Below are 25520 nucleotides of genomic sequence, written 5' to 3'. Positions count from 1 at the left end.
CGGGTCATGTGGACTCTCGTGGGTCGGGGCTGGGGGTGCGCACGCACTCTCGCGCGGTGGGCCACTGGGGCCGCGCTTGGGCCCGCGCCGACCTTTGGGGCTGCTCCAGAGTCCTGGCCTACCTGCAGGGTCTACAGCTCCGCAGAATTCAAGGTGACTGCCCCCTGGAATCTGATATAGCCACGTTTTAAAACATTGGAGTACCCCATGCGATCTTGGAAATGTGTAGGACTTTCTGGGACTAGCTCTGAATCCTGCTTACAGGGAGGTAGAGCAGAGTGTGAGCACGGCTCAGGTTCCCGACCCTCCACCGTTCACTAGTGTGACCTTGGGCAAGTCACTAACTTCGTAGGATTTCTCATTTGCAATGTCAAATGTTGATTTGTTTACGCGAGCCACTGGTCGAAGTGCTTTGCGGGTATTCATCTGTTTAATTCTCCTAAAAAGTCTGCTGAGAAAGTTGCTAGTAAATGTTAATATAACGTCCATTTTCCTGCAAATTAACTAGCTATGTGGCCTGGGCAAGTTACTTCTTTGTCACTCTCCTGCTTCATTTGTTGAATGCAGAACTAATCAAACATCCATTGGCTAATTGGTGAGATTTGTGTGATTTGAGGAGTGGACTTTTTTAGACTAATACCTAGAATGCAGGAAGTGCTCGGTCTGTCTTTGTAGTTTTATTATTTCCTTCTACCTCAGCCAGAGCAAACCTGTGTACTTTTGACTCGGGTGGGAGGTTCAACAACTCTGATAATTGTGAATGGATACAGTTTAGGCAGAAAAGTGAGGTGACTGAAGACAAGCTATAAGTAGGCAGAAAGACAAAACCTTATAATTAATCAACTTTGGCCCTAATATGCCTGTGGTTTCAAAAATGGATTTATATTGCAATTCACGGTTTTAAAGATGGTGCAATTCTCTACCTTTTGAACTGAAGGGAAAGAAAATCTACAGGGCAAACATCAGAATTGGTCTTTTTTTGGTGGGGGGGGCAGACTTTCAGCTATAATTGTGCTTTTATTATCTGTCTTATATGGGGCTGTTATAAAAAAACTTAAAGCTCTTGTGAATTTTATATTTCATTTTAATTTTATGGTTTTGATGATTGTGAAATATAGAGTTGATTGGAAAGAAATGTTTAGAGTACAAAAAACTGGTATATTTTGCTTGATAACAATTTCTAGCAGTTTGTGATGTGTTTTAGTAAAAACGTTAAAGATGTGTACACGTAAAACCAGGAGTTCCATTTAAAAATATTTTTAAGTTTTAAGTGAAAGTCTTTTGTTGGATGTCATCTGTTTTTCTTTCTCACCAGAGAAGCTGTAAAGTAGCAAAATTGTATCTAAAATAAAATTTTGAGGCTCAGTTAGAAACACAGATTTTTAAATAAATCTGATTCCTGGTTAAATGTGTGATAGGAGCAGAAGATTTCTTTCAGCTTTTCTGTAGCTCCGTTGCCTCAAAAGTTACTGGACAAGGTATTCTCAGGTCTTTAGAAGTTCTAGGTATCTTAAGTTCATTCACGATAATAAATTCAGTTCCTGGTTGGCCCTAAAAATGGTGTAGAAATGTTAAGGGATTATTATTTAGCTGTATAGTTACCTTTGACTATTAAACTGATGTTCCTTGTAATATGAACTTAACCATATGTCTTTATTCTTAGAATAATAATATAAACAATATAAATGCTAGAAATGATATTGTTCAACGATTAAAAGAATATTCTTTGAATTGTTATACTTGTTTGATAGTATGCAAAATTTATACTCTTAAATGTGGTATTTCCCCTTTCTAGGAAAAACTTGACATGTCTAGGTTTCCTGTTGAAAATATTAGAAATTTCAGTATCGTTGCACATGTGGATCATGGCAAAAGTACTTTAGCTGACAGGCTCCTAGAACTTACAGGTATTTCATTTATATTGCATACTTAACTGATGGGTGCGAGTTATTGAGAATTACTTTTACTCTTAAATTTTAATTTTATACGTAATAGTCTCTCTTTTTTTAAAGCCCAGAGAAATATCAGTAAGTGTTTCTGTTTATAGGGACAATTGATAAAACAAAGAATAATAAGCAGGTTCTTGATAAATTGCAAGTGGAACGAGAAAGAGGAATCACTGTTAAAGCACAGACAGCATCTCTTTTTTACAATTGTGAAGGAAAGCAGTACCTTTTAAATCTCATTGATACACCGGTAAGTTTAATATTAATTTTGCGTGTATTATTAAAGTCAACATTGTGTCAGTAGTGCAGACAGATCCTTGTTTAATTTTTGAACTGAATATTAAACATCTGCCTTTGCTTTTTGTTTTCTCAGTGTTCTTGTGTTAGTGTCAGTTGTTTCAAAAGTGTAGGGTACAAAAAAGAAACGAGTATTTACAACTTTTATCAAGTCAATAAATTTGACATAATGCCCTTTCCTAAAAACTACCTCAGATTTACAGGTATCAATATTTTTGTTTCTCAGGGCCATGTTGATTTTAGTTATGAAGTATCCAGGTCACTTTCTGCTTGCCAGGGTGTTTTACTTGTGGTTGATGCAAATGAGGTAGGCATTTTTCATTTTGCATGATGTGACATGTGATATGACATGACTGTTTGGTTGTTTCAAGAGTTTTTCTTTAAAATGTGTTTTGGAAATAGAATTTTTGTGTTTGAAAAATAGATTTATTACTTATTGAAAATCATATGGTTTCATCCTATTAACTTGAAATATTATTACACTAAAGCATTCTCTGGAATTGACTAGTTTTTAAATTGGAATTGTTCAAAAGATTGTTGTATTTTTTTTGAAGTGTGACATCATGTTATCAATGCATCTTACAAAAAAACCCCACCAACTTTCGCATTTCTTAATCTGAGGTTTCTATATCCATTTTTTAGCAGATCTTGAGAATAAATCATTAGTTTCAGATCATTTTAGGTGATTTTAAGGCAATAATTTGGGAAGTATTAGGTTTTTAAAAAATCAGTAACATTACTAAGCTCTTTTGTGGTGTAAACCATAAAGACCTTCAGCAGATGACCATATAAGAGCTGTGAATATACTAAAGTAAGCTTTTGATACATGTTTCTCACAAACTCTTCATTCAAAACCCAACTTTTTTTAGTGGGGGTGGTGGTGGTGTTGTGTTAAGACTTTCCTGATCCCATCAAGGAAAGTCAATCTTGACCTTATATAGGCAGTACTGGGCTTTATAAACTGCCTTGATGAATGTGTTCTTTACCAAGCTTTGAGGTCCTTGAGAGTCCATGTTACATCTTTTGTTTCTCCAATGCCTGATGTATTTCCTGGCATAGAAAAGGCCCTCCAATAAATGCTTTCTGAACTGAAAGGAATTATTACAGAGAATGATTCAGATGCATGGAAAAATAGCTATCATAGTTGATTTGCCCTGTACCTTTCCTTAAAGGCTTCTTATCTCAAACTTAGTAGACTGTTGGCTCACTCTACTTGGTGTGGTTATTGCTTTACCATCAGCGATTTTCATTTTGATCCCAAAGACATAAGTTGGAGAGAAAAGTATGAAGGGTAGCTACGTGGCATTTTGTTTAATTTTATTATTAGCATGATGCAAAGTCTCTTGATGAAGATGTGTGGAATGGTCTTAAATTACAAGTTTTGTGATAGATAATAGAATGGTCATCTCAGTGTCTTGTGTCTTGATATTTTCAGGGTATTCAAGCCCAAACTGTAGCAAACTTCTTTCTTGCTTTTGAAGCACAGCTATCGGTAATTCCAGTTATAAATAAGGTAATTACAATGAGACAACAGTGTTGTTATTTCACTTTCTAAAAATACAATTAGTGTTTAAATGTCAGTTGTACTATTTATTATATGAGAGATCTCCTGCTATTTATTAAATATATTGGTGGGATTTATCTCTTTGAATTGTATGTAACAGAAGTGCAACTTAAACTCACCCTTGCACAGAGTTGAGAAGATAGTTCCCCTGAATTATCTTACAGTAACTGAGGGCCATTTCTGTAGGGAAGGAATGCAGAGCAGATGAAACATGTTTGTCCGATTAAACCATACATAGGAAAAGAAGAGAAGTTTATAATCTAGGAAGAAACAATACAGCACATGAAGCATGACAATTTAGTGCAAAACTGAGCTCTGTCTATAAACTTCCATTTCATATTTTAAAATTAATTTAGAATCTTAATTTTAAAATCTGCATTGCTTTAAATTATATTTATTGATAATGGAGTTAAGTTTAAAAGAAGGCCATAGGTAGGACAGCTTGTTGTCAGACTTAATGTTATATTTAACTTTTAAAATCAGTTCACATGCTGCTTAATTGATAAATTACTACTGATCTCTTCTGCTGCCCTGGGTAGCTAACTGCTTAAAGTTTTTTTGCATGCTCTGCTACCTGACTTCTCTTTTTCAATCATGGTTATTAAATTGTACTGCTAATATATAGATTATTTTACTGCTTTTGAAAAAATGTCATAGAGGGGTCAGTTAGGCTGAAGTGGGTAAGCTTTTAACTACCTCCGAATACTGTTAATACATAATACATTTTATCCTTATTATACTAACACATAATGGATTTTTTTTTAAAGATAGATCTGAAGAATGCTGATCCTGAAAGGGTTGAAAACCAAATTGAGAAAGTGTTTGATATTCCAAGTGATGAATGTATTAAGGTAAAATACTTTGCTAAAAAGATTATACTTTGAAAAAAGTCGCAGGAAATTGGGCTAAGTGAAATTTCATGGTATTTGATAACCTGACATTACCTCCGCTGTTTTTTTATAGTTTTGCAAATTTCTTTTACTATTAATTTCCTTTTATCCTTACCAAAAGTCCCTTTTATATTGTTGGGACATGCAGAAATTATTGTGATGCTGTAGTTAAAGGAACTGAGGCGCAAAGGTTTTAATCACTTTCCTAAGATCATGGGTTTAGTTAGCCAATGTGCCAGGACTAAAACACAGGCCTTCTGAAACTCCCTGCGGTATTTCTTGTGTGTCATTTTGCCCAGTGGAAATACTGTCTTTGAAGAGCAGGTTCAAACTAATTTCAAGGCATTTGTATGTATCATTCTTGGAACTGACAAAAACCTATTTTATAAAAAGCTATAGTAGTGCTAGGAAACAATGGATCTTATTTATATCAAAGTTGCCACCATTATAAATTTGAATTTTTGTTTACCTTTCAAATGATGATTTGCTTGTTAAACAGCCACTGCCAAACTGCTATGCTACATGGTAGTGTAAAGTATGTCAGCGCAGCACTGTAATGTTTTTCTTTCAATCTCATTTAATTTTCAAAAGAGCAAGTTATACATGGTTTTATATTTTGGATTGTGTTATATTAAAATGCAATTAACTATTCTGATTTTAATCTTAATAAAATTCATTCAGATTCTTATTTGGTATATGCCAGCTAAGAGTATGGCAGTGAACAAGACAGACAAGACAGTCAATAAATAAGTAAAGACAGACAGACTTTCTGCAGACAGTCAATAAATAAGTAAACAAAGAAGTAACCATAGGAATTACTGACTAGGATAGAGTTTGTCGAGGAAATTCATTTGACAAATTGTTATTATTCTAGGTGAAATACCATAATGAACAGTGAAAAGTCTTTTTTTCTTAGAGAGATGTTATGACATGGAATAGCTTAGCAAAAGCGTCTCTGATAAACTGAAACATGGAGGAATGAATAACTTTCCGAAAAGCATTCCAAGAATAGAAAAGAGCGTGTGTAAAGGACTTAAATTAGAAAAGATTTGGCATGTTTACTGATCAGAAAGGTAGATTGGATGAGAAGGCTTTATAGGGGTATGCAGGAATCAAGTTATGCTGGGACTCTTGTGCTAAAGAGCTTGAAAATTATTCTGAGGCAATGGAAGGATTTTAAAGCAAGAGCAACAAATAAATTCAGGTAGCCTTACAGAGAATGGATCAAAGAGGTGTAAGAAGAGATACAGGGAATCCAGCTATGAATAGTAGCCCCGATGTGAAATTATTATATCTTAAGTATTAACTATCCATATGAAAAGGAGATTATGATCCAGGAGGAAACAACATAACCCATAAAACATAACAGTTCATTGCTAAACTGAGCACTGTCTACAAACCTCCATTTTCATACTTTAAAATTAATAAATAACCTTAATTTTAAAATCTGCATTGCATTAAATGATGTTTCTTGATTTGGAGTTAAGTATATTAAGAAGCACGGCTGTCCAGAGGCAAGATAGCTTGTTGTCAGATACAAGAAATGAACCATACCATTCATTTGATTTCTTTTTTCTGGTAATGTTAAGCTGCTCTGTGAATGGGCATAGAAAAAACATAATTGGATGCAGTCAAGGTTGAGGTTTTGCCAGCTGCCTCTAATAAGGAGAGAATAGAAAGTGGTTGAACCAGAGTGATTGCAAATGATGGATCTTGGAGTCCCATCTGGGAAAGAATAGAAATGGAGTGGAGGGTGGAGCTGATGGACAGCATCAAGTAGTATATTCAGTAGTTACAAGTTAAGGACTGTTGTAAAGAAAGTGCTACAGTCTAGAGCAGTAGTTGTCAGTGTTGGGTGGTTTTGCCCCTGGGCAAATATTTGGAGATAGTTTTGGTTTTCACATCTTGGGAAGGATGCTACCAGCATCTTGTGGGTAAACGAGGTGCCCTGGTTGCTGCTGAACATCCTATAATGCACAGGACGGCCTCCCAAAACAAAGAATTATCTGGCACAAAATGTCAGTAGGGCTGAAACTGAAAATTCCTGGTCTAGAGTGAATGGGAAGGGTAAGAAGTTTGAAATCAGGATTTCAGAGATAGTCCATTTATTACTGGTGATAAAGGTCAGTCATACCATGTGGTTTGAGTGTTGGCTTGCTTTTCTGGTGTGAGAACAGTAAAGTTAGTAGTAAGATGCCTTATGGTTTTATGCCATCCACATACATTGTTTATTCACACAACAACCTTGAGATTTAGGCAGAATGTGAATAATCACTTCATTTTTTAGACGATAGAATTTATACTCAAGGAGATAGATACTGGTGAAATACACGCATTCAATGCAGAGATATGATTGTTACCCAGATTTTGAACTGCTAATCTATTCCTCTTTCAGTGCCATAATCAGGACTCTCTTGTAATTCAATTCTAGAACTGTAGAACTACCCAATTATAATAGAAAAAGAGGTATTTGTCAGTATACTGTTTGCTTTGTTCTTTTCCTTTTGCTGTATTTCTCAAATTGATAACTATTGGAATTATTTCTTCCTTCTGATCATAAGTCACAGGTCATCAAGATAGAAAAGTATAGTCAACTTTAAATGCTTATATTTTTCGCATGTATCTTTTTAGATTTCTGCTAAACTTGGAACAAATGTTGAGAGTGTTCTTCAGGCAGTTATTGAAAGAATTCCCCCGTGAGTATTTGGTGATTTTTATACTAGTTGTCTCTATTTAATAGTTCAAAAACTGTCTATGCTTAATAGTTCAAAGATTTTATCAGCTTGAACTGTTATTTTAGCTTAACAGATGTGGCAAATATTCTTGTAGGGAGTGAGAATAAATTTATATGCTTTTAGTAAAATATAGAAGGCAAGTACAGTAAAGAAAAAGCAAAGATGATTGATGGAGGTCTTTTCATGACAATCATTATAAAAGATACCTCAGTACATTGGCAATTATTTTCCTTTGCTTTAAGCTGAACAAATATATTTATAAATAATGTGTTAAAACTGGAGGTTATTAAATCTAATATATTTTATAAAAAGGTCTTTTTATTTAGGCTGTTGTGTATCAAACTTTCTCAAGAACTCAAATTAAGTACAATATCTAAGTTGAATACAGGAATTTTATTAAGATTTTAATTTAGTATATATGTATTTACTTTTTACTTATATTTACTAGCCCTAAAGTGCATCGCAAAAATCCCCTGAGAGCTTTGGTATTTGACTCCACCTTTGACCAGTATAGAGGTGTGATAGCCAATGTAGCATTATTTGACGGAGTGGTTTCCAAAGGAGATAAAATTGTATCTGCACATACTCAAAAGACATACGAAGTTAATGAAGTAGGAGTTCTGAATCCTAATGAGCAACCAACTCATAAATTGTAAGTAATCTGCATTAGTAATTAAAATGCATTTGTATGTGGTTCTGTTTCTGCATTTTTCTCAACTTGGTATGCTTAGAATGATCCTCAGTTGGTAACTTAAAAAAAACTGTTTAATGTAACTATACAGTAAATGCTCTGTCAGAAGGAATCTTGGGTGAAGGACAATAGAAATGTCAGTTGATACTTTTTTTATTCTAAATGACTAATTATAACTAGGTTTACGATCAAGGGTAGATTGGATCCTATATTGATACATTTGATGAGACAATGAAAGAGTTCCCTCCACCCATATTGGGTATCATTTTTGACAGTTCTTCATAACTAGATTTTCCATTGTAAAGGTGGTATAACAGAAACCTTAATAAATCTTTAGTGTGGAATTCATGGTAAAACCTTGATTAAAATTCTTGGGGAGTGGGATTAGCAAGGGTAGTGTGCATTAGAAAAACACATCTGAATTGACTTGTAAAAGAACTATTTATTGAGTGCCTACTCCATATCAGGTACTGATGAGACATGACCTTGGATACATAATTTGAGCTTTGTAAGGTCCTGTTTCCTCATTTGTAGAAATTATTGAACCAGATGACAATCAGATCACATTTGAGTGTTTAGTGTTGTATGTCTATAAACAGCACTATATTGAGTCAAAGTCTATTTTTATTTTACTGAAATATTTTAACATCTATTTATATTCTGCCATATATACTGAACATTATCACATCTTCATTTAAGGTTCTTAAAGCTCATTGTAAGTGTAAATTATTTTAACTTTGTAGGGATTTTTTTTTTTTTTTTTTTTTTTTTTTTTTTTTTTTTTTTGAGACGGAGTCTCGCTCTGTCGCCCAGGCTGGAGTGCAGTGGCCAGATCTCAGCTCACTGCAAGCTCCGCCTCCCGGGTTCACGCCATTCTCCTGCCTCAGCCTCCCGAGTAGCTGGGACCACAGGCGCCGGCACCTCGCCCGGCTAATTTTTTGTGTTTTTAGTAGAGACGGGGTTTCGCCGTGTTAGCCAGGATGGTCTCGATCTCCTGACCTTGTGATCCGCCCGTCTCGGCCTCCCAAAGTGCTGGGATTACAGGCTTGAGCCACCGCGCCCGGCCGGAATTTTTTTTTTTTAAACTACAGCTGAACTCAGAATTCGTTCTTCTGCTAAAGGAGGAACATCAGATGTCCAGTTTGTTCAGAGTTCACATTTTTCTTGGATAAAAAGTTACCTTTTTTCCATTGTTAAAGCATTTGCAACACAATTCATTAATAAAAGACATCACAAGTAGTGTACTTATTGTAATGCTTTTGTACTTACTAGTTTCACTGTATTTACAATATACTTTAGAAACTGCTGTTTAAATTGCAAAGGTTGGCAGAATCATGAAAAAGGTGATAGGTTTATAAGTAGAGAGGTCTAATGGATTGTAAGACCTGGTGTGTCCATTTGCTGGCAAGCTTCAGAGTTTGATAATTGATATGGAGCACTTATTTTCAAAGTGTATGGAAAGTTTGGAAAGTGTATGATAGTTTCCTGGGAAGGTAGAACTAATTGTGAGTTATGTGCTTGAAACATTAAAGCAGTAAATATTTGCATATAATAATTTTATTTAGATATGCAGGACAGGTGGGCTATCTGATTGCTGGGATGAAAAATGTCATTGAAGCGCAAATAGGAGATACATTATATTTACATAAGCAACCAGTGGAGCCCTTGCCTGGGTTTAAATCAGCGAAACCAATGGTATTTGCAGGTGAGGAGCTCACAAATTCAAAGGTTGAAGGCCATATTTTTAAACTAAAAGTTTGTCTCAGTGGTTAAGGAAAAAAATACACATTCTGATTATGTTAAATAACCACGAATTCCAGCATATTGTTTTACTTAATTCTTTGTGCTGTTTATCGGTTTATAATTTCATATGTATGATGAAATTATATGTGGGAGATCATTTAGGATGTGTTAAGAAATAAGCTCTTAAGGAAGAAGTTGTGATGTATAGAATACAGTAATAGAAATTTTTCTTACTTTTCTAGGGAGTTCATTATTTGAAACATTTTTTAATTAGGATGTTCTTATTACTGATTATCATTAGACACTGACTGAGTATCTTCATCTTCGATAGAGTTTCTTTAATATTGTATTGTACTCATGTAGACATGACAGAGAATGGTGTTGCCTCAAGTATATATAATTTCAGAATCTGTTACTTCCTTTACTTTGGAGAAAGGAAGACCTGATTGAAGGTCATCAGGTTACTCTGTGCCGAGTATCTAACCCTTGATTTTCGCCCTACAGTCTCTCTCACTGGGAATTAGGAACTTTGTTTACCCCTACCTTTAGGCAAAGTCAGTCATCTGGATTTTAGAGGACTTCTGAGTTGTCAGATGAAAGAGAATCAGTAGTGATTCCCATAGTTTTTGTAAGTAAATACCAAAAAGCAAAATTTAACTATGGTTTTAAGTAGATAATCTGCCTTAGAAAATTGAGAGTGCAGTATAGTTTTCATTTCTACTCCTATTTTTATCTAATAATAAAGTTTCATTTGGGTTGTGGGATGTCTTGTGCTTTTGTTTTTGCAATTACAATGTGTTTCCTTAATAGGCCTAATTCCCATGTTTTTTTTTTTTTTTTTTTCTTTTCCCTGTAGTTTTTCAAAAACATTAAAAACATTATTTGAAGTGCCAATCTAGGTGTATATTCTTTAAGACTAATGACTTGTAAGATACTTTGAAACCAAATTATCATAAATTTTTAGCAAACTAGTATTTTGGTCCATAAAATACAAGAAAGTAATTTAAAAGGTAAATGACTAATTTGGAACTTGGCAGCACTACACATGTGGTTTGATTGGTCTGGAGGCAGCTTATCACGTGATAATTAGAAATCATTGTATCCCCAGGAATGTATCCTGTAGACCAATCTGAATATAACAACCTGAAGAGTGCTATAGAAAAACTAACTTTAAATGATTCCAGTGTTACAGTTCATCGGGATAGTAGCCTTGCTCTGGGTGCTGGCTGGAGGTAAGATTCATTCACTTTTTTTATAGGAAAGAAAGGTATAAATGGTATATTTTAAAAATAATTTTATAAGAAAGGGAGGTTTTTTTAAAGTATCAAGTACGGGAGGTATAAAATGGTGCATTGTTCTGGAACATTTACTGAAAATAAGTTTATATTAGTGTAAAGTGGACAAAAACAATTTTTATCTGCCTGTTTCACGTTGTGGATTGACATTTTATGGGTAAGTTTTATAGTGATTTAAAATAGATTCCCAGTGGAAGATTTTAATCTTATTTAATGAAATTATGCTAGCATTTAATTATATTGTGAATTCTTTGACTCAATTCCATCCCTCCCTTAAGATAACAATATGTTCATTAAAAAAAAAAAAAAAAATGAAGCCCATGGGACATAAACATTTTGGGGTTTATCTTTTCCTCCCCCAGGCTAGGATTTCTTGGACTTTTGCACATGGAAGTTTTCAACCAGCGACTGGAGCAAGAATATAATGCTTCTGTTATTTTAACAACCCCTACTGTTCCATATAAAGCTGTACTTTCATCATCAAAATTGATAAAGGTACTTAGTATTTAGTACTGTTTTGCATTAGTCTCTTGGAAAAAATAAATGTGTGTATATACAATGCAGGAGAAGCTTTTTGCTATACCAGTAGCTGATTAAGTTTTAAATATTTATTGATTCGTAGTAATAAACATTGAATTACCCTATGCCTAATGATGAAGAACTTTTTTGAAAACTAATTTATGCAGTATTTTTCTTAACCTGATATAATCTCCACATTATCAAAACTAGTCTATTGCTGATAGTAAAAAGTAAAATTAGTAGTGAAAACAATATTCTGATTCTAGCACAAAGATGCAAAATGTAATTTTGGTCATAAGTAATTTCTCTCATAAAAAGTGAAGCATTCATTCCAGTGACTGAGAAATTTTAAATTTCAAATCAGTGATGAAGACAATATTGTATTCCATGTAAGTGGCAATCTGTTCATTTTAAGCAAATACTAATTTTGGCAATCTAAATATTTTCCAACAAAATTAACTATTAAACTATAATGTTTTCTAAATGTCAGGTTAAAATGTATTCTTTTGTCATACTTTTTCTAAATGGTCCATGAAATATGTTTAGTAAATATCAATAATTGGAATATATTGTTTACTAATACTTATTAATACTAAATGATTTCAGCGGGAGAGATTTTAAAATATAAAGAAAACAAGAAAAATGATCATTATATTAAGATTTCTTTTTAAGTATTGCTGATTTTTCTAATTTTTAGGAATATAGAGAAAAAGAAATTACAATTATCAATCCTGCACAATTCCCTGATAAATCAAAAGTAACAGAATATTTGGAGCCAGTTGTTTTGGGCACTATTATCACACCAGATGAATACACTGGAAAAATAATGATGCTTTGCGAGGTATAACTGTAATACAATTTAATACAAAATTAGGTTTTAGTCCTCTGAAATAGTGATTTCCAACTTGTTTTAAAAGATTTCTTTCTGCTGAGCATACTGAATTTAAAGAGATTTTCATATATCTATATATGTCTGTGTCTGTACACATATAGATATATATACTTTTAAAATTTTGATTTCAAATAAGAAAAATATTTGATAATTTGTGTAATTTACTGATTTGATATCTTAGCCCAAAGGAAAGAAATTTGATAATTAGCTAAATGTATAATTTCTTTTCGCCTTTTTGAGTAGTTTGAAAGATGATTATAGTACTTCAAGGACCATAAATTTGAAAGTACTCCCATTTTGCTTTAGTTCTCACCACATTGTAATAAATGATTTAATCCACAAATGGTATGTAATTATATTCTTTAAAAATACTTACTTGAAATACTCAGATACATATTGGAAAGTGTCAAATGGTGACTTGAGTTTTAATTAGGTTAAAAACTAGATTGTAATCTTGGTCTCACACTTTTAATTTCTCTGGACCTAATTATTTATAAAACAAGAAATTAGGATTTTTGACTTTATATGTAGTTACATTTGATTTACTGTTAAATGAAAGTGTTTATTTTAAAAGATAAAATTCTTAGATAAAGATTAAAAGCTTTGATAGCAAGCCTAAGGTAATTGAAATATAAAATGTGTCGCCCTGGATTATAAATACTGCCTATAAGTTTTTACTAGACCATTAGAGAAATACATTATTCCTCAGTATTTGAGTAGGTTATCATTAAACCCATTTTTTTCCTTCCCTTTTTAGGCTCGAAGAGCAGTTCAGAAGAATATGATATTTATTGATCAAAATAGAGTTATGCTTAAATATCTCTTTCCTTTGAATGAAATTGTGGTAGATTTTTATGACTCTTTGAAATCCCTATCTTCTGGATATGCTAGGTAAAAAATCAATGAGAACCTAAGATGCCTGACCAACTTCTTTGAAATATTGATGACCAAGAGTACACTAATTCTTTAATACTTTCAGCTTTCTTGAAGATAGTTGAGAATCATACGCTAAGGTTAAAATGACTTGGAACAACCTTATAGGTGTTACAGACTACTTGTGATTTGCTTATAGGAGAAAAACTTCCTTTGATTTATTTTCTAACTTTTATTTCTCTTAACAAAAAAAGTTACTCCCCTTTTCATGAAGAGTTGTATTCCTTGTCTGTTAAGAATTAGACCTAATTTCAAAAATTTACTGTAACCTCAGTGGCACTTTTAAAATGTATTTGTATGTTATGCAATCTCAAGAGCATCTGTTTACATTTGAAAAATAAAAGTGCATATTCAGTCTGTAAAAAATGTTAAGTGTGCCCCTCCATTAGTGAACACTTTAATAACTTAGTCTTTCCAGGAACAGGTTGTCCACATCATGAAAACCATTGTGTATCTCATAGGAGTACATGGAGAAAAGCCAGATAAAAATGAAAGAAGAGTTACTATTAAATAACAAATAAGGAACTCAGGGCATGGCATTCTGAGAGGCTGTTTTTTTTTTGTTGTTGTTGTTGTGGGGCATCTCACTCTAGATACCCTCACTATGCCCTAAAATCTTATGTTACGGGATAGTATATAGTAGAAAATAGATATGAAACATGGGGAAGCAAAAGGGGAAAAATGAACATTGACATCTATAGAACTCCCACACAGTGCATGAATATTAATGTTAATGTGCAGAGACAAATTTCAGTGTTTAACGAACATGCTACAGTGACTTGGAATTTTAACTTTATTTAATCATCTTGTCAGTGAAGAGAGTTAGCATATATAATTCTTACCAAGGAATCTTCATGTTCCTTTGTATTGAGAATTTTTTTCTACTTTGTCACCCAGTTTGTTTGTTTGTTTGTTTTTCTTTTATGTCTTCTTTCAGACAAGACCTTGAGCAAGTAAGTGGCTGTGGAATTTAAAGTAAAATGAATTGGGGGCATATTAAAATTACTAGAGTTGAAAGGAAGATTACTAGGTTTAATGTTTATAAATATTTTTCACAGAAGTCTGTCAATTTTAGTTTGCATTTGGGTACTACTTTCTGAATTATAAGTGGTCTTAAAAACCCTTTTCATTTGGAAACTTAAATACATTTTGAATTTAATGAGAGAACGTGATTTTTGAACTACATAAAAATAAAATATTCCCGCTTCCAGCATTAAGGTAATTGTTATGTTCAAGATGGATGTTTTACATATGCAGTCAATTCCACACTTAACAGAAAGTCATCATAGGCTATGAATTAAGATCAGGGAAAAATTTATTTCATACCAGGAGGCAAGAATCAACTGCAACTAGGTCAGAGCAGGGAGTCCTGTGTTATACGAGAACTGTAGTGGTGTCTAATCAAACAGGCATTTGCCCTCAACCCATAACCCCAGTAGCTTTTTGGAATTGCAGATGTGTTTCCTGCATTCTAAGGGAACACTAGAATGCCTGTGTTTTCAGTAGAGGTTAGGAATTGATTGGGCTCCTTGGAAAAAGAAAACACAATTTTTATAATGATTTCTTTTGAAAAAATGAGTTAAGAAATTTTTAAGATTTTTAATATTTTGGACCACAACATAGCTGGAGCTGTAACAACTTCAAAGTTAAGGACCACGTCTGTTTTTTCCTCTTCCTATTTGCTTTGTATTCTATAGGATACTTAACATGGTATCTTTCATACAGTAAATGTTTAATAAGTGATGCTTTCTGAAGAAAGGATTTTAACAGTACTTCTGAAAAGAATCTGTTAATAGAGTGTATTATTGTCATTTTATGACCTTTCTGCTGAAAATCTTTAGAAACCAAACATAATTTTGCAAGTCCAGGCACCAATTGTTTTAAAATTAAGACAGTAGGAGTATACATGTTCTTGTCTGTGATTGGGACAACTTGTAAGCCTATAACTGAAATTTTCTTGTTAGACTTCAGTTTTATAAGTTAAACATTTAAATACCTGTTTTGACTAACATTGCAAGCTTTGACCACATTGTTAAAAGTAACAGCTGAAACTAAGTGCTTGTTTGCATGCTAAACGAGGCTCTGTTTGGCTCTGTTTAAACATGTATTATGTACTAGGCATTGCTCTAAGTGGTTTACATGTATTAACTCATTTAATCCTCACAAAAGCCCTCTGAAGGGAGGTGCAAACTGAAGAGCCAAATAGGAAATTCAAAGGTCTCATTTATTAATGGCATTTTATGAGTGTCATAGCATTTATTTAAACATAGAGTTGTCATTGGTAATAGAAAGTTAAACAGAAACCCAACTCATAAATCTGAAAATGATCCATTAATATATAGTATTGTCTGAAGCTTGCCAGCTGCTGGGAACATGGGAAGGCATGGTATTTGTTTTCAATAAACCCTTTTCTTTGTCAGGTTCACCAATTTATTTCCCTTTCCCCTATAAACATATTCCCCTTGTTTTTGCCCTTGATTTAATAAACATAAAAAGATAACATTTAGATCCATTCACAAGAAATTGTATGTGTAATATTTTGATGGAAAGATCTCTTTGGGGAGTGTAATGTGGCAGAAAGTAGACATTTTGTAAAGAGTAAAAAAGGTAATCTCTTGGGAAGTGTAATATTTATCACTTGGACTTTTTTCCTTTTAGTTTTGATTACGAAGATGCAGGCTACCAGACTGCAGAACTTGTGAAAATGGATATTCTACTGAATGGAAATACTGTAGAGGAGCTAGTAACTGTTGTACACAAGTAAGTTGAATAGAAACTAATCGTGGAATGTGAAAATACTCACTTTTGATATGTTTTTCACTTATTTTTGAGCAGCTGCATTTAAAAAACTTTTAAAGGTAATTAAAATAGAGTTCACCCTACGTACTTTGCTTTCTCTTCTTTTTCCACACTTCTCTCTGGACTGCTAAAAATAGAACAGAGCTATAATAGTCAAAAAGAATAGTGTAATAGAAATGTTTCCCCTTACCACGCAAAAAAAAAAAAAAAAAAGTTTAAAAAATTTTATGATGATGGATTTAGAATTGGGAACAAGTTTTTTTGTTTTGTTTTGTTTTTTTAGATGGGAGTCTCATTCTGTCACCAGGCTGGAGTGCAGTGGCGCAATTTCTGTTCACTGCAATCTCTGCCTCCCGGGTTCAAACGATTCTCCTGTCTCAGCCTCCTGAGTAGCTGAAACTACAAGCGCTTGCCACCATGCCCAGCTAATTTTTGTATTTTTAGTAGAGACAAGGTTTCACCATATTGGCCAGGATGGCCTTGATCTCTTGACCTCTGATCTGCCTGCCTCAGCCTCCCAAAGTGCTGGAATTACAGGCGTGAGCCACTGCACCCTTTTATATTTGTAAAAAAATTATAAAAAGGAAAAAACCCACGTGTTCAAGAAACAGCAGATTGGTTAAAATGAATTACAAAGCACCCATATTGTTATTTTCAGCCATTAAAACTTGTGGAGTAGTATTTAGTGACAAAAATGTCTATTAAATAAGAGGGTAGAATATATCATAAACACTGATCATAACAAAAATATGCAAAAAAATGACTAGAAAGATATATGTTTAAAATAAACATTCCAAAATGTTTACCGTTTTCAGTGGCTAAGGAAAGAGAATCAAGAATGGTTTCTATTTTCTAATGTTGTATTTCTAAGTTTCCTGTAATCATACATTGCTTTCTTAGAGAAGTTGTTCATGATTCAGAGAGTAAGAGATATTTATGATAAGTAAGTTCCATTTGAACCTCCTTAAGAGATCACCTTTACATTGATTATGCAACTGGCCTAGAAAAATACTTGAAATATTCTTATTTAGGATATATAAACAGTTGTATTTTTCTGTCTCAGAGACAAAGCACACTCAATTGGCAAAGCCATATGTGAACGGCTGAAGGATTCTCTTCCTAGGCAACTGTTTGAGATAGCAATTCAAGCTGCTATTGGAAGTAAAATCATTGCAAGAGAAACGTGAGTTGAAATTGATTTTTGTTCTTGAGCCAGTTTCAGAAATGATATACCTAAAAAGTGAAAGAATATTGAACATTTTAACATTGGCCTAAGCTTTATTCTTACTTGTAGAAACAGTATGATCGTGCTCTCCATTTTTCTGATTTAAGTAATGACTGTTAGTTTGAATTACTTATATAACACCATTGGGTGATGTGATTTGCAGTTAGTATAATATGTATGGGTTTGAGGAACTGTTTTAATTTCCACTCATATGAATGTCTATAACTGAATTTCCCAGGTAAGGAATTTCTTTATGGTTTTATCCCTTTAGGTAGATTATAAATTAATAGAAACTGAAACTAAAAGGTTTTGTCTTCCTAATGACAAAATTACAATTTTTTTTTTTAACTCAAAGTATTTAATATCACTTCCCCACTTCCCCAGAGCTAGGGAGGTTATAAACCAAGGAATGCCAATACCATGTTAGGATTTGCATTCTAGATTAGGGACCTCACATGAATTATAGTAGACATGGAAGATAGGCTAGTTTCTATAGGACATGGAAATGTAATACATAAATCAGAACACTGGCTGGGTGTGGTGGCTCAGTCTGTGATCCCAACTACTTGGGAGGCTGGGGCAGGAGAATTGCTTTGAGACTAGTCTGGGAAACATAGACCCTGTTTAACAAAAAAACAAAAATAGCAATGAAGAACACTGAATAAGCTGCTCAGCTTGTAACAGCAGGTGCAGGATGTGTCTTGTAGCACTTCCCATTTCCTTTCCTTAATGATACTAAGACTTCTGGGAAACAGGAAGTATCTCCTCAGTTATGAAAAGTTGAAAATTGCTATTAAAGTCTACCTTTACTCAAACCTAATGGGGAAATACAACTATCATGTTAATATAGACTTGAGGTTAATTTTAGGCCCACTGTTTGAAATACATTTCATTTCCTAATACAATTTTGCTTCAGTTAGTTATTCTGTGTTTCGTAAATACTGAGATCAGGCAGAGTGGAGATGATAACCAGGGAACATCCTGGAAAGTGCAACTTAAGACAGTTAGCAAATGCTCATTCTAACATAAGTGTGTTGAGAGAATACCTTAAAAAAACAGGGTTTTCTCTCTAAAGGAATACATAAAGGTGGAGCTATTTTCAAAATTAGATGATCTAGAAATTTCTCAAACATTATAGAAATAGATTAGTTTATAACTGGTGGGGTAGATATATTAATCTTCCTAGCTACTCCATCCACATTCAGTAGAGGCAATAAGATAATAAACATGTTTTGTGTTTCTGAAGTAGTAGTGGTAACAGTATTTTTAGATTGAGTAAAAAATAACGTAATATATTTCGTGTAATCAAGGTCACATCATGCTTGAATTTGGCCTAATCAAGCCTACCACAAGCCTTGACCTTTTTTTCTTAATGTGTGTTGACAAACATGTTGAATTTGTTCTTTTATGCCAAGTACATGAAAATAAATACAAGAGCATTTGAAGTATCTAATTAATATGCTTATGGAAATTTTACATAGGTAATGATACTGTCATTAAAATTTTCTAGTAAAGGGGAGATTGTTTTTGGTAAGAAAGTGCTTTTAAACAGTATGGAATTATGTACTTAAACGAAATTTTCTCTTTTACAGTGTGAAAGCCTATAGGAAAAATGTTTTGGCAAAATGTGTATGTATCTAGTTGTATTTTTTCTACTTTATAACTTTTATGGGTTTTAAATCAAAGGGGGCATAAGCTTACTGATTTCTATTGTTGGTTTTTATACATTATTTCCAAGTTTTCTTTTTGAATAGGTAAATTTCAGCTTGACCATGGCAACCGGTTCATTTTGCCCATATCCTTAAATATTTTTTCATCTTATTTATAAAATAAAAATTTACAAAAGAATTATGAAAATTGTTCTTATATGTAATACTAAGGAAGATTCTTATAACAGTTATTTCTATGATCTGGGTAACATGTTTTCTTGATCTAACATATAATGAAAGATTTTGAAAACAATGGCTTTATTTTACAGTTGAAATCAATCTCTCCTGACATATGCTTTCCCAGTTTGCTGTTATTGAGCTGTTAAAAAATTATTCTTGCCCGGGCTTGGTGGCTCACACCTGTAATCCCAGCACTTTGGGAGGCCAAGATGGGCAGATTACTTGAGGCTAGGAGTTCGAGACCAGGCGTGGCCAAACCCCCATCTCTACTAAAAATACAAAAATTAGCCAGGCCTGGTGGTGCATGCCTGTGATCTCAGTTACTTGGGAGGGTGCAGCGCGAGAATTGCTTGAGCCCAGGAGGCGGAGGTTGCAGTGAGCAGAAATCATGCTACTCTACTCCAGCCTGGGTGAGAGGGAAACTCTATCTCAAAAATTAAGAAAAATTATTCTTAAATATAGTGAGAATTGAATGATCAATTCTTTCTCCAAATGCTCAGTATAGTTTTTGGCACATTCATTCCTATGTGATTAAGAGTTTCCTATATTAGACTGTGGCTTTATAGTCAAAATTCCAAGCTTAGAATCAGTAATGAGATTGATAATTCCTCCTTGACATGCATATTATAATACTTGGTTTCTTTAGGGATCTTCACCTCCATCCAAATTAAAGCCTTTATCATTCTTTGACAGTAAAATTAGGATCTGCTAGGAAGATTAGAGAGATGTCTGCCTTATGGAAAATAATTTGGTATGGTTATTAAGATTGTACTGATGCCTCGGTAATCATGTGATTATTTTCTCTTTAGAGTGACTCAGACTTCCAATTTTTAAAAATATTTTTCAGTATGGTGGTGATATTACCCGAAAAATGAAGCTTTTGAAGAGACAAGCAGAAGGGAAAAAAAAGCTGAGGAAAATTGGCAACGTTGAAGTTCCAAAAGATGCTTTTATAAAAGTGCTGAAAACACGATCTTCTAAATAATTGGTGGGAAAACAAAGAATTTTCATAAATTAAAAACTATCTGTTTTTCACTGCAATTTGTAATATGCTGACAACAGAATGAAAATTATAAAATTTGCTTGTTACTTTCAGGGTATTCAGGTTCAAATAACTTACTAGCCTTTCGTTGAAAGGGAGTAATGAGTGGGTAGGTTAAGAGCTTAATATTTTGAAGCCATGTTGCCTGTTCTCAAATACTTGTTCCAACCACTCACTAGTAAGGTGACCTTTGCCAAATTAACCTTTGTTTCCTCTTGGGTAAAATAGAGATTATATACTACCTACATAAGTTGTTGTGAAGATTAAATGTGGTAATACATTAAATATTCAGAGGTAAAAGCACTCAGTTGTTAAGTCCTTAATGCAGTTATATCCTTAAATGCATTGTAAGGTCCTTAGAAACTGACTTTAAGCAAGATGTCACGTAGCAGGTCCTTGAATGATGACATTTCCTTCTAAGTGGTTTATAACATTGATGAGGAAAAAAAAATTGGTTTATGAATCATTTCATTATTATTATTATTTTTTTTTTTTTTTTGAGACGGAGTCTTGCCCTGTCGCCCAGGCTGGAGTGCAGTGGCACAGTCTCGGCTTACTGCAACCTCCACCTCCACCTCCCGGGTTCAAGAGATTCTCCTGCCTCAGCCTCCATTACAGGTGCGCGCCATCATGCTTGGCTAATTTTTTGTATCTTTAGTAGACATGGAGTTTCACCATGTTGGCCAGGCTGGTCTCAAACTCCTGACCTCGTGATCCACCCGCCGTGGCCTCCCAAAGTGCTGAGATTACAGGCATGAGTTACCATGCCCAGCCATGTCATTTCATTTAAAGTCACAATTTCCATGAATCTCAACAAGTGAGGACCTGCTATATTTTGTTGCGTGCAGTTTTTCCTTACTGACACTAAAAGGCCGCATACTTAAGATTCCATCTACTTTAAGTTAAAGGATTTTCAGAATCACCTTAAGTGTCAAATTTGTTAGCAGGATTAATTTATCTGATATGAATTCATTTATTAAACAGAACTCACACAACATACTAACTAGACAGCTGCTCTAGTTCATGATAAAATGTTTATAGATTTTATCAGGTTGTTTGAAACTAAATGGTTTACATCTAAATTCACGGCAGGAGCTGTCTTTCAGACATTCAAAATGCATTTGTGTAAAATGACAGGTGTTTGGTGTTACCAGGAACTCTTAATGATATTTTAATAATTATTGTCTAAATTTCATAATTGAAGCGATTTTAGAGTAGTTAACTTGAGATTTCAGAGCCACTAAATGGCTGTATTTCTCCAAAGCTCTCAGCTGCCATGTTTATTCAGCCAATGAACAAACCAGACTGCAGACTATATTATAGCAAGATAACATTATTTAGCCATTGATTTTTATCTTCTACCTTGCTTGAATGAACTGAATGAAGAAAATGCCTTTTAGGGATAAACACTGTCAAGGATGAATTTTATACTAAGGTTATGTGAAAGAAAAAAATCTCAAAACCACTAAGCCAGAGGGAAGTCAAGCTGGGAACTGATTGAGGCAAACCTGCCTCCCATTTTATTCTTAAATGAAGACAGTCACAAAGATAAAATTTGCTCACAAGGAAATTCCTTATGGACAAAGACAGAACTCAAAGTCTTCCTTCTGCTCACATGAAACAAATGCATAAATGGTTGCTTCCTGTGCCCCGTGTTTCACTAAGCCAGATTAAGATGTAAGTATTCCCCTACCCTCCTCTCACACGTAAATTGTATATTCAGTGAAAGGCTAATCAGAAACCCAGAAGAATGCAACTCTTTCTCTCTTACCTGCCTATGCTTGAAGCCCCCGCCCCTCTTCGAGTTGTCCTTCCTTTCAGGACCAATGTACACCTTACACATACTGAGTGATGTCTCATGTCTGTCTAAAAATGTGTAAAACCAAGGCGAGGACCTCCAGAGGCTGTGTCACGGGCACATCCTTAACCCTGGGAAAATAAACTTTCTAAAGTGACGAGAGCTGTCTCAGATATTTTGAGCTCCCAGTTATTGTGAAATCATCTTAATTATAAATTAAGTAGAGATTTACTTAAAATCCGTGAAGTAGCCTGAGATGTAGTCCTAGATACATACGTTATCATCTTATGTATCTTCCCTCCCCTTTCCAGGTTCTGATAAAACAGATGAAATCTGAAAGACCATGACAGCAGTATTTTGAAAATGACAGTATTTGAAACTAAAAAATTGTAAAACAAAGTGTTCTGTCACTGCCAAGGGATAAGTTACAAATTGGTTCTTGGAACATAATATGTACTGTGTGCTTGCTATTTAATAATTTACCAATATTAGCCTTTTTTAGTCAGACTAATTTTTTTTTTAACCTATGACTCTTTAGGAAATAGTTTTAGTTATAATAGTACAAAAAGCATTTTCATAAGCTTAATTTCTTTCCCCGTCCCACTTTCTCAGTCAGATGACTTTAGTGACTTGGAGTTGTGTGCTTTATAAGTGTATTCCTCAGAGGACCTAACATTAATAAGATTTTAGCAATCATTAAAATATGTTTAAACACTGTTATCAATATTAAAATAGCACTATTTATTGAATTTAATATGTGATGACCACTCTGCTGACCTATGTATGCTTCCCTCATTCAATCTATTTAAAAATTTTGGGGAAGAAGCAGAGTTTATTTTCCAAAGTCACCATTGTTGACAGACAGAGCTGGGATTCAATGGTTTCTTTCTTCAAAAAGCTAAGTTCTTTGCCTAACAGCAGCTTAGCTCCTGAGTTAGGGAATGAAAGCAGGAATGAAAGTGGCCAGAGTTTCCGCTACTCAGCTTGTGGAGGAGCTTGAGTACATGAACCTCAAGTAAGCCCCTAACATCAAGGTCAGGAAAGGAGAATTTTTAGACCTTTAAAGCACAGAAATAACTGGTGAATCATGTACCACAACAGGTACCTTTAGCTTTTTCACTGTGATGCTGTATGACTTTCTAAGGTAGTCAGCATAGTTTGTAGTAAATGATTCTTTTTTTTTTTTTTTTTTTTTTTTTTTGAGACGGAGTCTCGCTCTGTCGCCCAGGCTGGAGTGCAATGGCCAGATCTCAGCTCACTGCAAGCTCCGCCTCCCGGGTTCACGCCATTCTCCTGCCTCAGCCTCCCGAGTAGCTGGGACCACAGGCGCCGCCACCTCGCCCGGCTAATTTTTTGTGTTTTTAGTAGAGACGGGGTTTCGCCGTGTTAGCCAGGATGGTCTCGATCTCCTGACCTTGTGATCCGCCCGTCTCGGCCTCCCAAAGTGCTGGGATTACAGGCTTGAGCCACCGCGCCCGGCCGTAAATGATTCTTATTACTGGAAGTGTACGTGGAATGTTACTGACTCACTAGTTACTTAAAAAACATAAGGCTATTAAAACATCATCTGGAATTAAAGCAGCAAATTTACCCCATCCCCCACTTTTAACCATAAAATTCTATTACCAATTTTATTTCATTAATTTATTTGCTCTTTTAATATTTTAAGAAACTAAATACATTTTAATCACATAGACAAGCAGGTAAGTAAGGCTTCTTCTACCAGGTGGGCTTATGAAATGCAAAATAAGCGAAAGGAGCATTTTTTTTGCTCCCCACAGAGGCAGAGACATCTTTTAACCTAACTCCTGATGCATGATGGCAACAAACGCAAAATAAATGCAGGTTCACGTATACTATAATTGTTGGGAGTTGAATGCATGTATTCACTTTCACTTCTGGAAATTTAGATAACTTATTTATTACACGCTTTATTTGAGTTAAAGATAGAAAACAATATACTTTTATGTAAATTGCTATGGCAATGTAGTTTACAGTAATTCCTTTTATATATACTTCATATTATTATTTTAGACATAAGGAATAAAGCTAGTTGTATATTAAGTTTAACAATAATCAGAAAATATTCTCCAAAAGAATTTCTTGAAGTGGATTGCTAGGTATAAAGCTCATAATTGTCAAGATACTTATGTTAGGGACATGAACCCAAGTCATTAAAAATAAGATATTTGTAAAAAAGTGCTACAGAAGGTGGTGCACAAAAAACATGCACTTACACATACTTTCCGAAAGGATGTAAACTACTTTTAGGCACTGTCATCTCTTCAAATTTCCTTTACCAACGATATATAGCACAATTTTTGATGTCTAGATAGTGTTGTAGGAAGATGACTAAGGCAACCACGTGCAGAAAAGCATGTGTGTGATGCACAGAAAATATAAAGATCGCATTCCAAAAGTGAAGGTCTGCAATGACAGTTTGATCTGAAAGGTTTGGAGTGTCATGTCATTAAAAAAATGAAATATATGCCACTGGAGTCATATCACAAATGGCACCTTTAAAATGACTTTTTAAACGGGCAGACATTTCTATGCTGTTTTTTTAATAGGTGGCTATGTGACTTCAATACTTTATAATAGCCAATCTTGAGAGCCAGCTACTTCTCTTAAACCCAAGTACAAGATATAAATATTCAAATTATGGAATGTTTAACATAGATACTCAAATGAAAAAATGACAGTCTTCAAAATTCCCCATGTTTTATCGTATTGCATAGCTGAAAATTCATCTACTACTTAGTAAAAAGTGCTCTGTTCATTCAAGCAGAATTTTGCTCCAATCTCCTTCAATTTCCATCTTTCATACTGAATAGTGGATCCACAAGTTTATTGTGCACATGCATTAGACCTTAAAGAAAAAAAGCACAGTTCTAGTTGTTTTGTTAATTTTGAACTATTTCATTTACTTCAGACAACAAAGTATTTTTTATAAGACACAGTAAGCTGTTTAGTTCCCATCTTGATAGTCAAGTTTATTGGAAAAGTACAAATAGAAATGTTTCAGAATGTCTTTTATCTACCTAGCAAATACCAATTTATAATTATGTAACAGTCAGATCTAGAATGTGTACAGGTATTTTGGGAGTAACCAGAAGAGCAGTTCTTGTCTTCAAAGAGATTCAGCATGACAAATTTGAATACTGACTTAGATGATATGTTTTAATTACATCTGAAAGTTTATGTTGATCTTGATCTTCTGGCACTTCCTCTACTAGACTCCAGCCAGGGGCTCAGAACTGCT

At 34.1% G+C, this 25520-nt stretch overlaps 2 protein-coding genes across 9 annotated transcripts in view; one reads left to right on the top strand and one right to left on the bottom strand.

Moving 5' to 3' along the window:
* The first annotated feature begins 6 nt into the window (after positions 1-6).
* Positions 7-22415, top strand: LOC105487693 (GTP binding elongation factor GUF1). 6 transcript variants are annotated; one of them, XM_071093653.1, is made up of 18 exons: positions 7-153; positions 1796-1907; positions 2048-2196; positions 2470-2550; positions 3679-3756; positions 4575-4658; positions 7329-7393; positions 7881-8084; positions 9689-9828; positions 10975-11098; positions 11524-11656; positions 12378-12521; positions 13330-13463; positions 16164-16265; positions 17368-17487; positions 19122-19158; positions 20266-20406; positions 21861-22415. In XM_071093653.1, the coding sequence occupies exons 1-17, from the start codon at positions 7-9 to the stop codon at positions 20401-20403; spliced, it is 1992 nt and encodes a 663-aa protein (XP_070949754.1). In that variant the 3' UTR covers positions 20404-20406; positions 21861-22415. The 6 variants fall into 6 exon arrangements, with proteins under 6 accessions (XP_070949754.1, XP_011749535.1, XP_011749538.1 ...); XM_011751233.3 differs by lacking the exon at positions 21861-22415 and having other exon boundaries at positions 20266-20459; XM_011751236.3 differs by lacking the exons at positions 2470-2550; positions 21861-22415 and having other exon boundaries at positions 20266-20459.
* The window catches only part of LOC105487690 (glucosamine-6-phosphate deaminase 2), a 37785-nt gene continuing 23239 nt past the window's right edge, over positions 10975-25520 (bottom strand). For all 3 annotated transcript variants that reach the window (XM_011751224.3, XM_011751226.3, XM_011751225.3), the window contains one exon: positions 10975-25127. In XM_011751224.3, the coding sequence (XP_011749526.1) occupies positions 25066-25127 (62 nt within the window). In that variant the 3' untranslated portion in view covers positions 10975-25065. The remainder of the gene's footprint in view (positions 25128-25520) is intronic.

The sequence above is a fragment of the Macaca nemestrina genome, chromosome 3 (genome assembly GCF_043159975.1).
Source record: "Macaca nemestrina isolate mMacNem1 chromosome 3, mMacNem.hap1, whole genome shotgun sequence".
Taxonomy (NCBI): Eukaryota; Metazoa; Chordata; class Mammalia; order Primates; family Cercopithecidae; genus Macaca; species Macaca nemestrina.
Note: the sequence above shows the minus strand (reverse complement) of the source record. Positions and strands in the feature narration are given on the sequence as shown.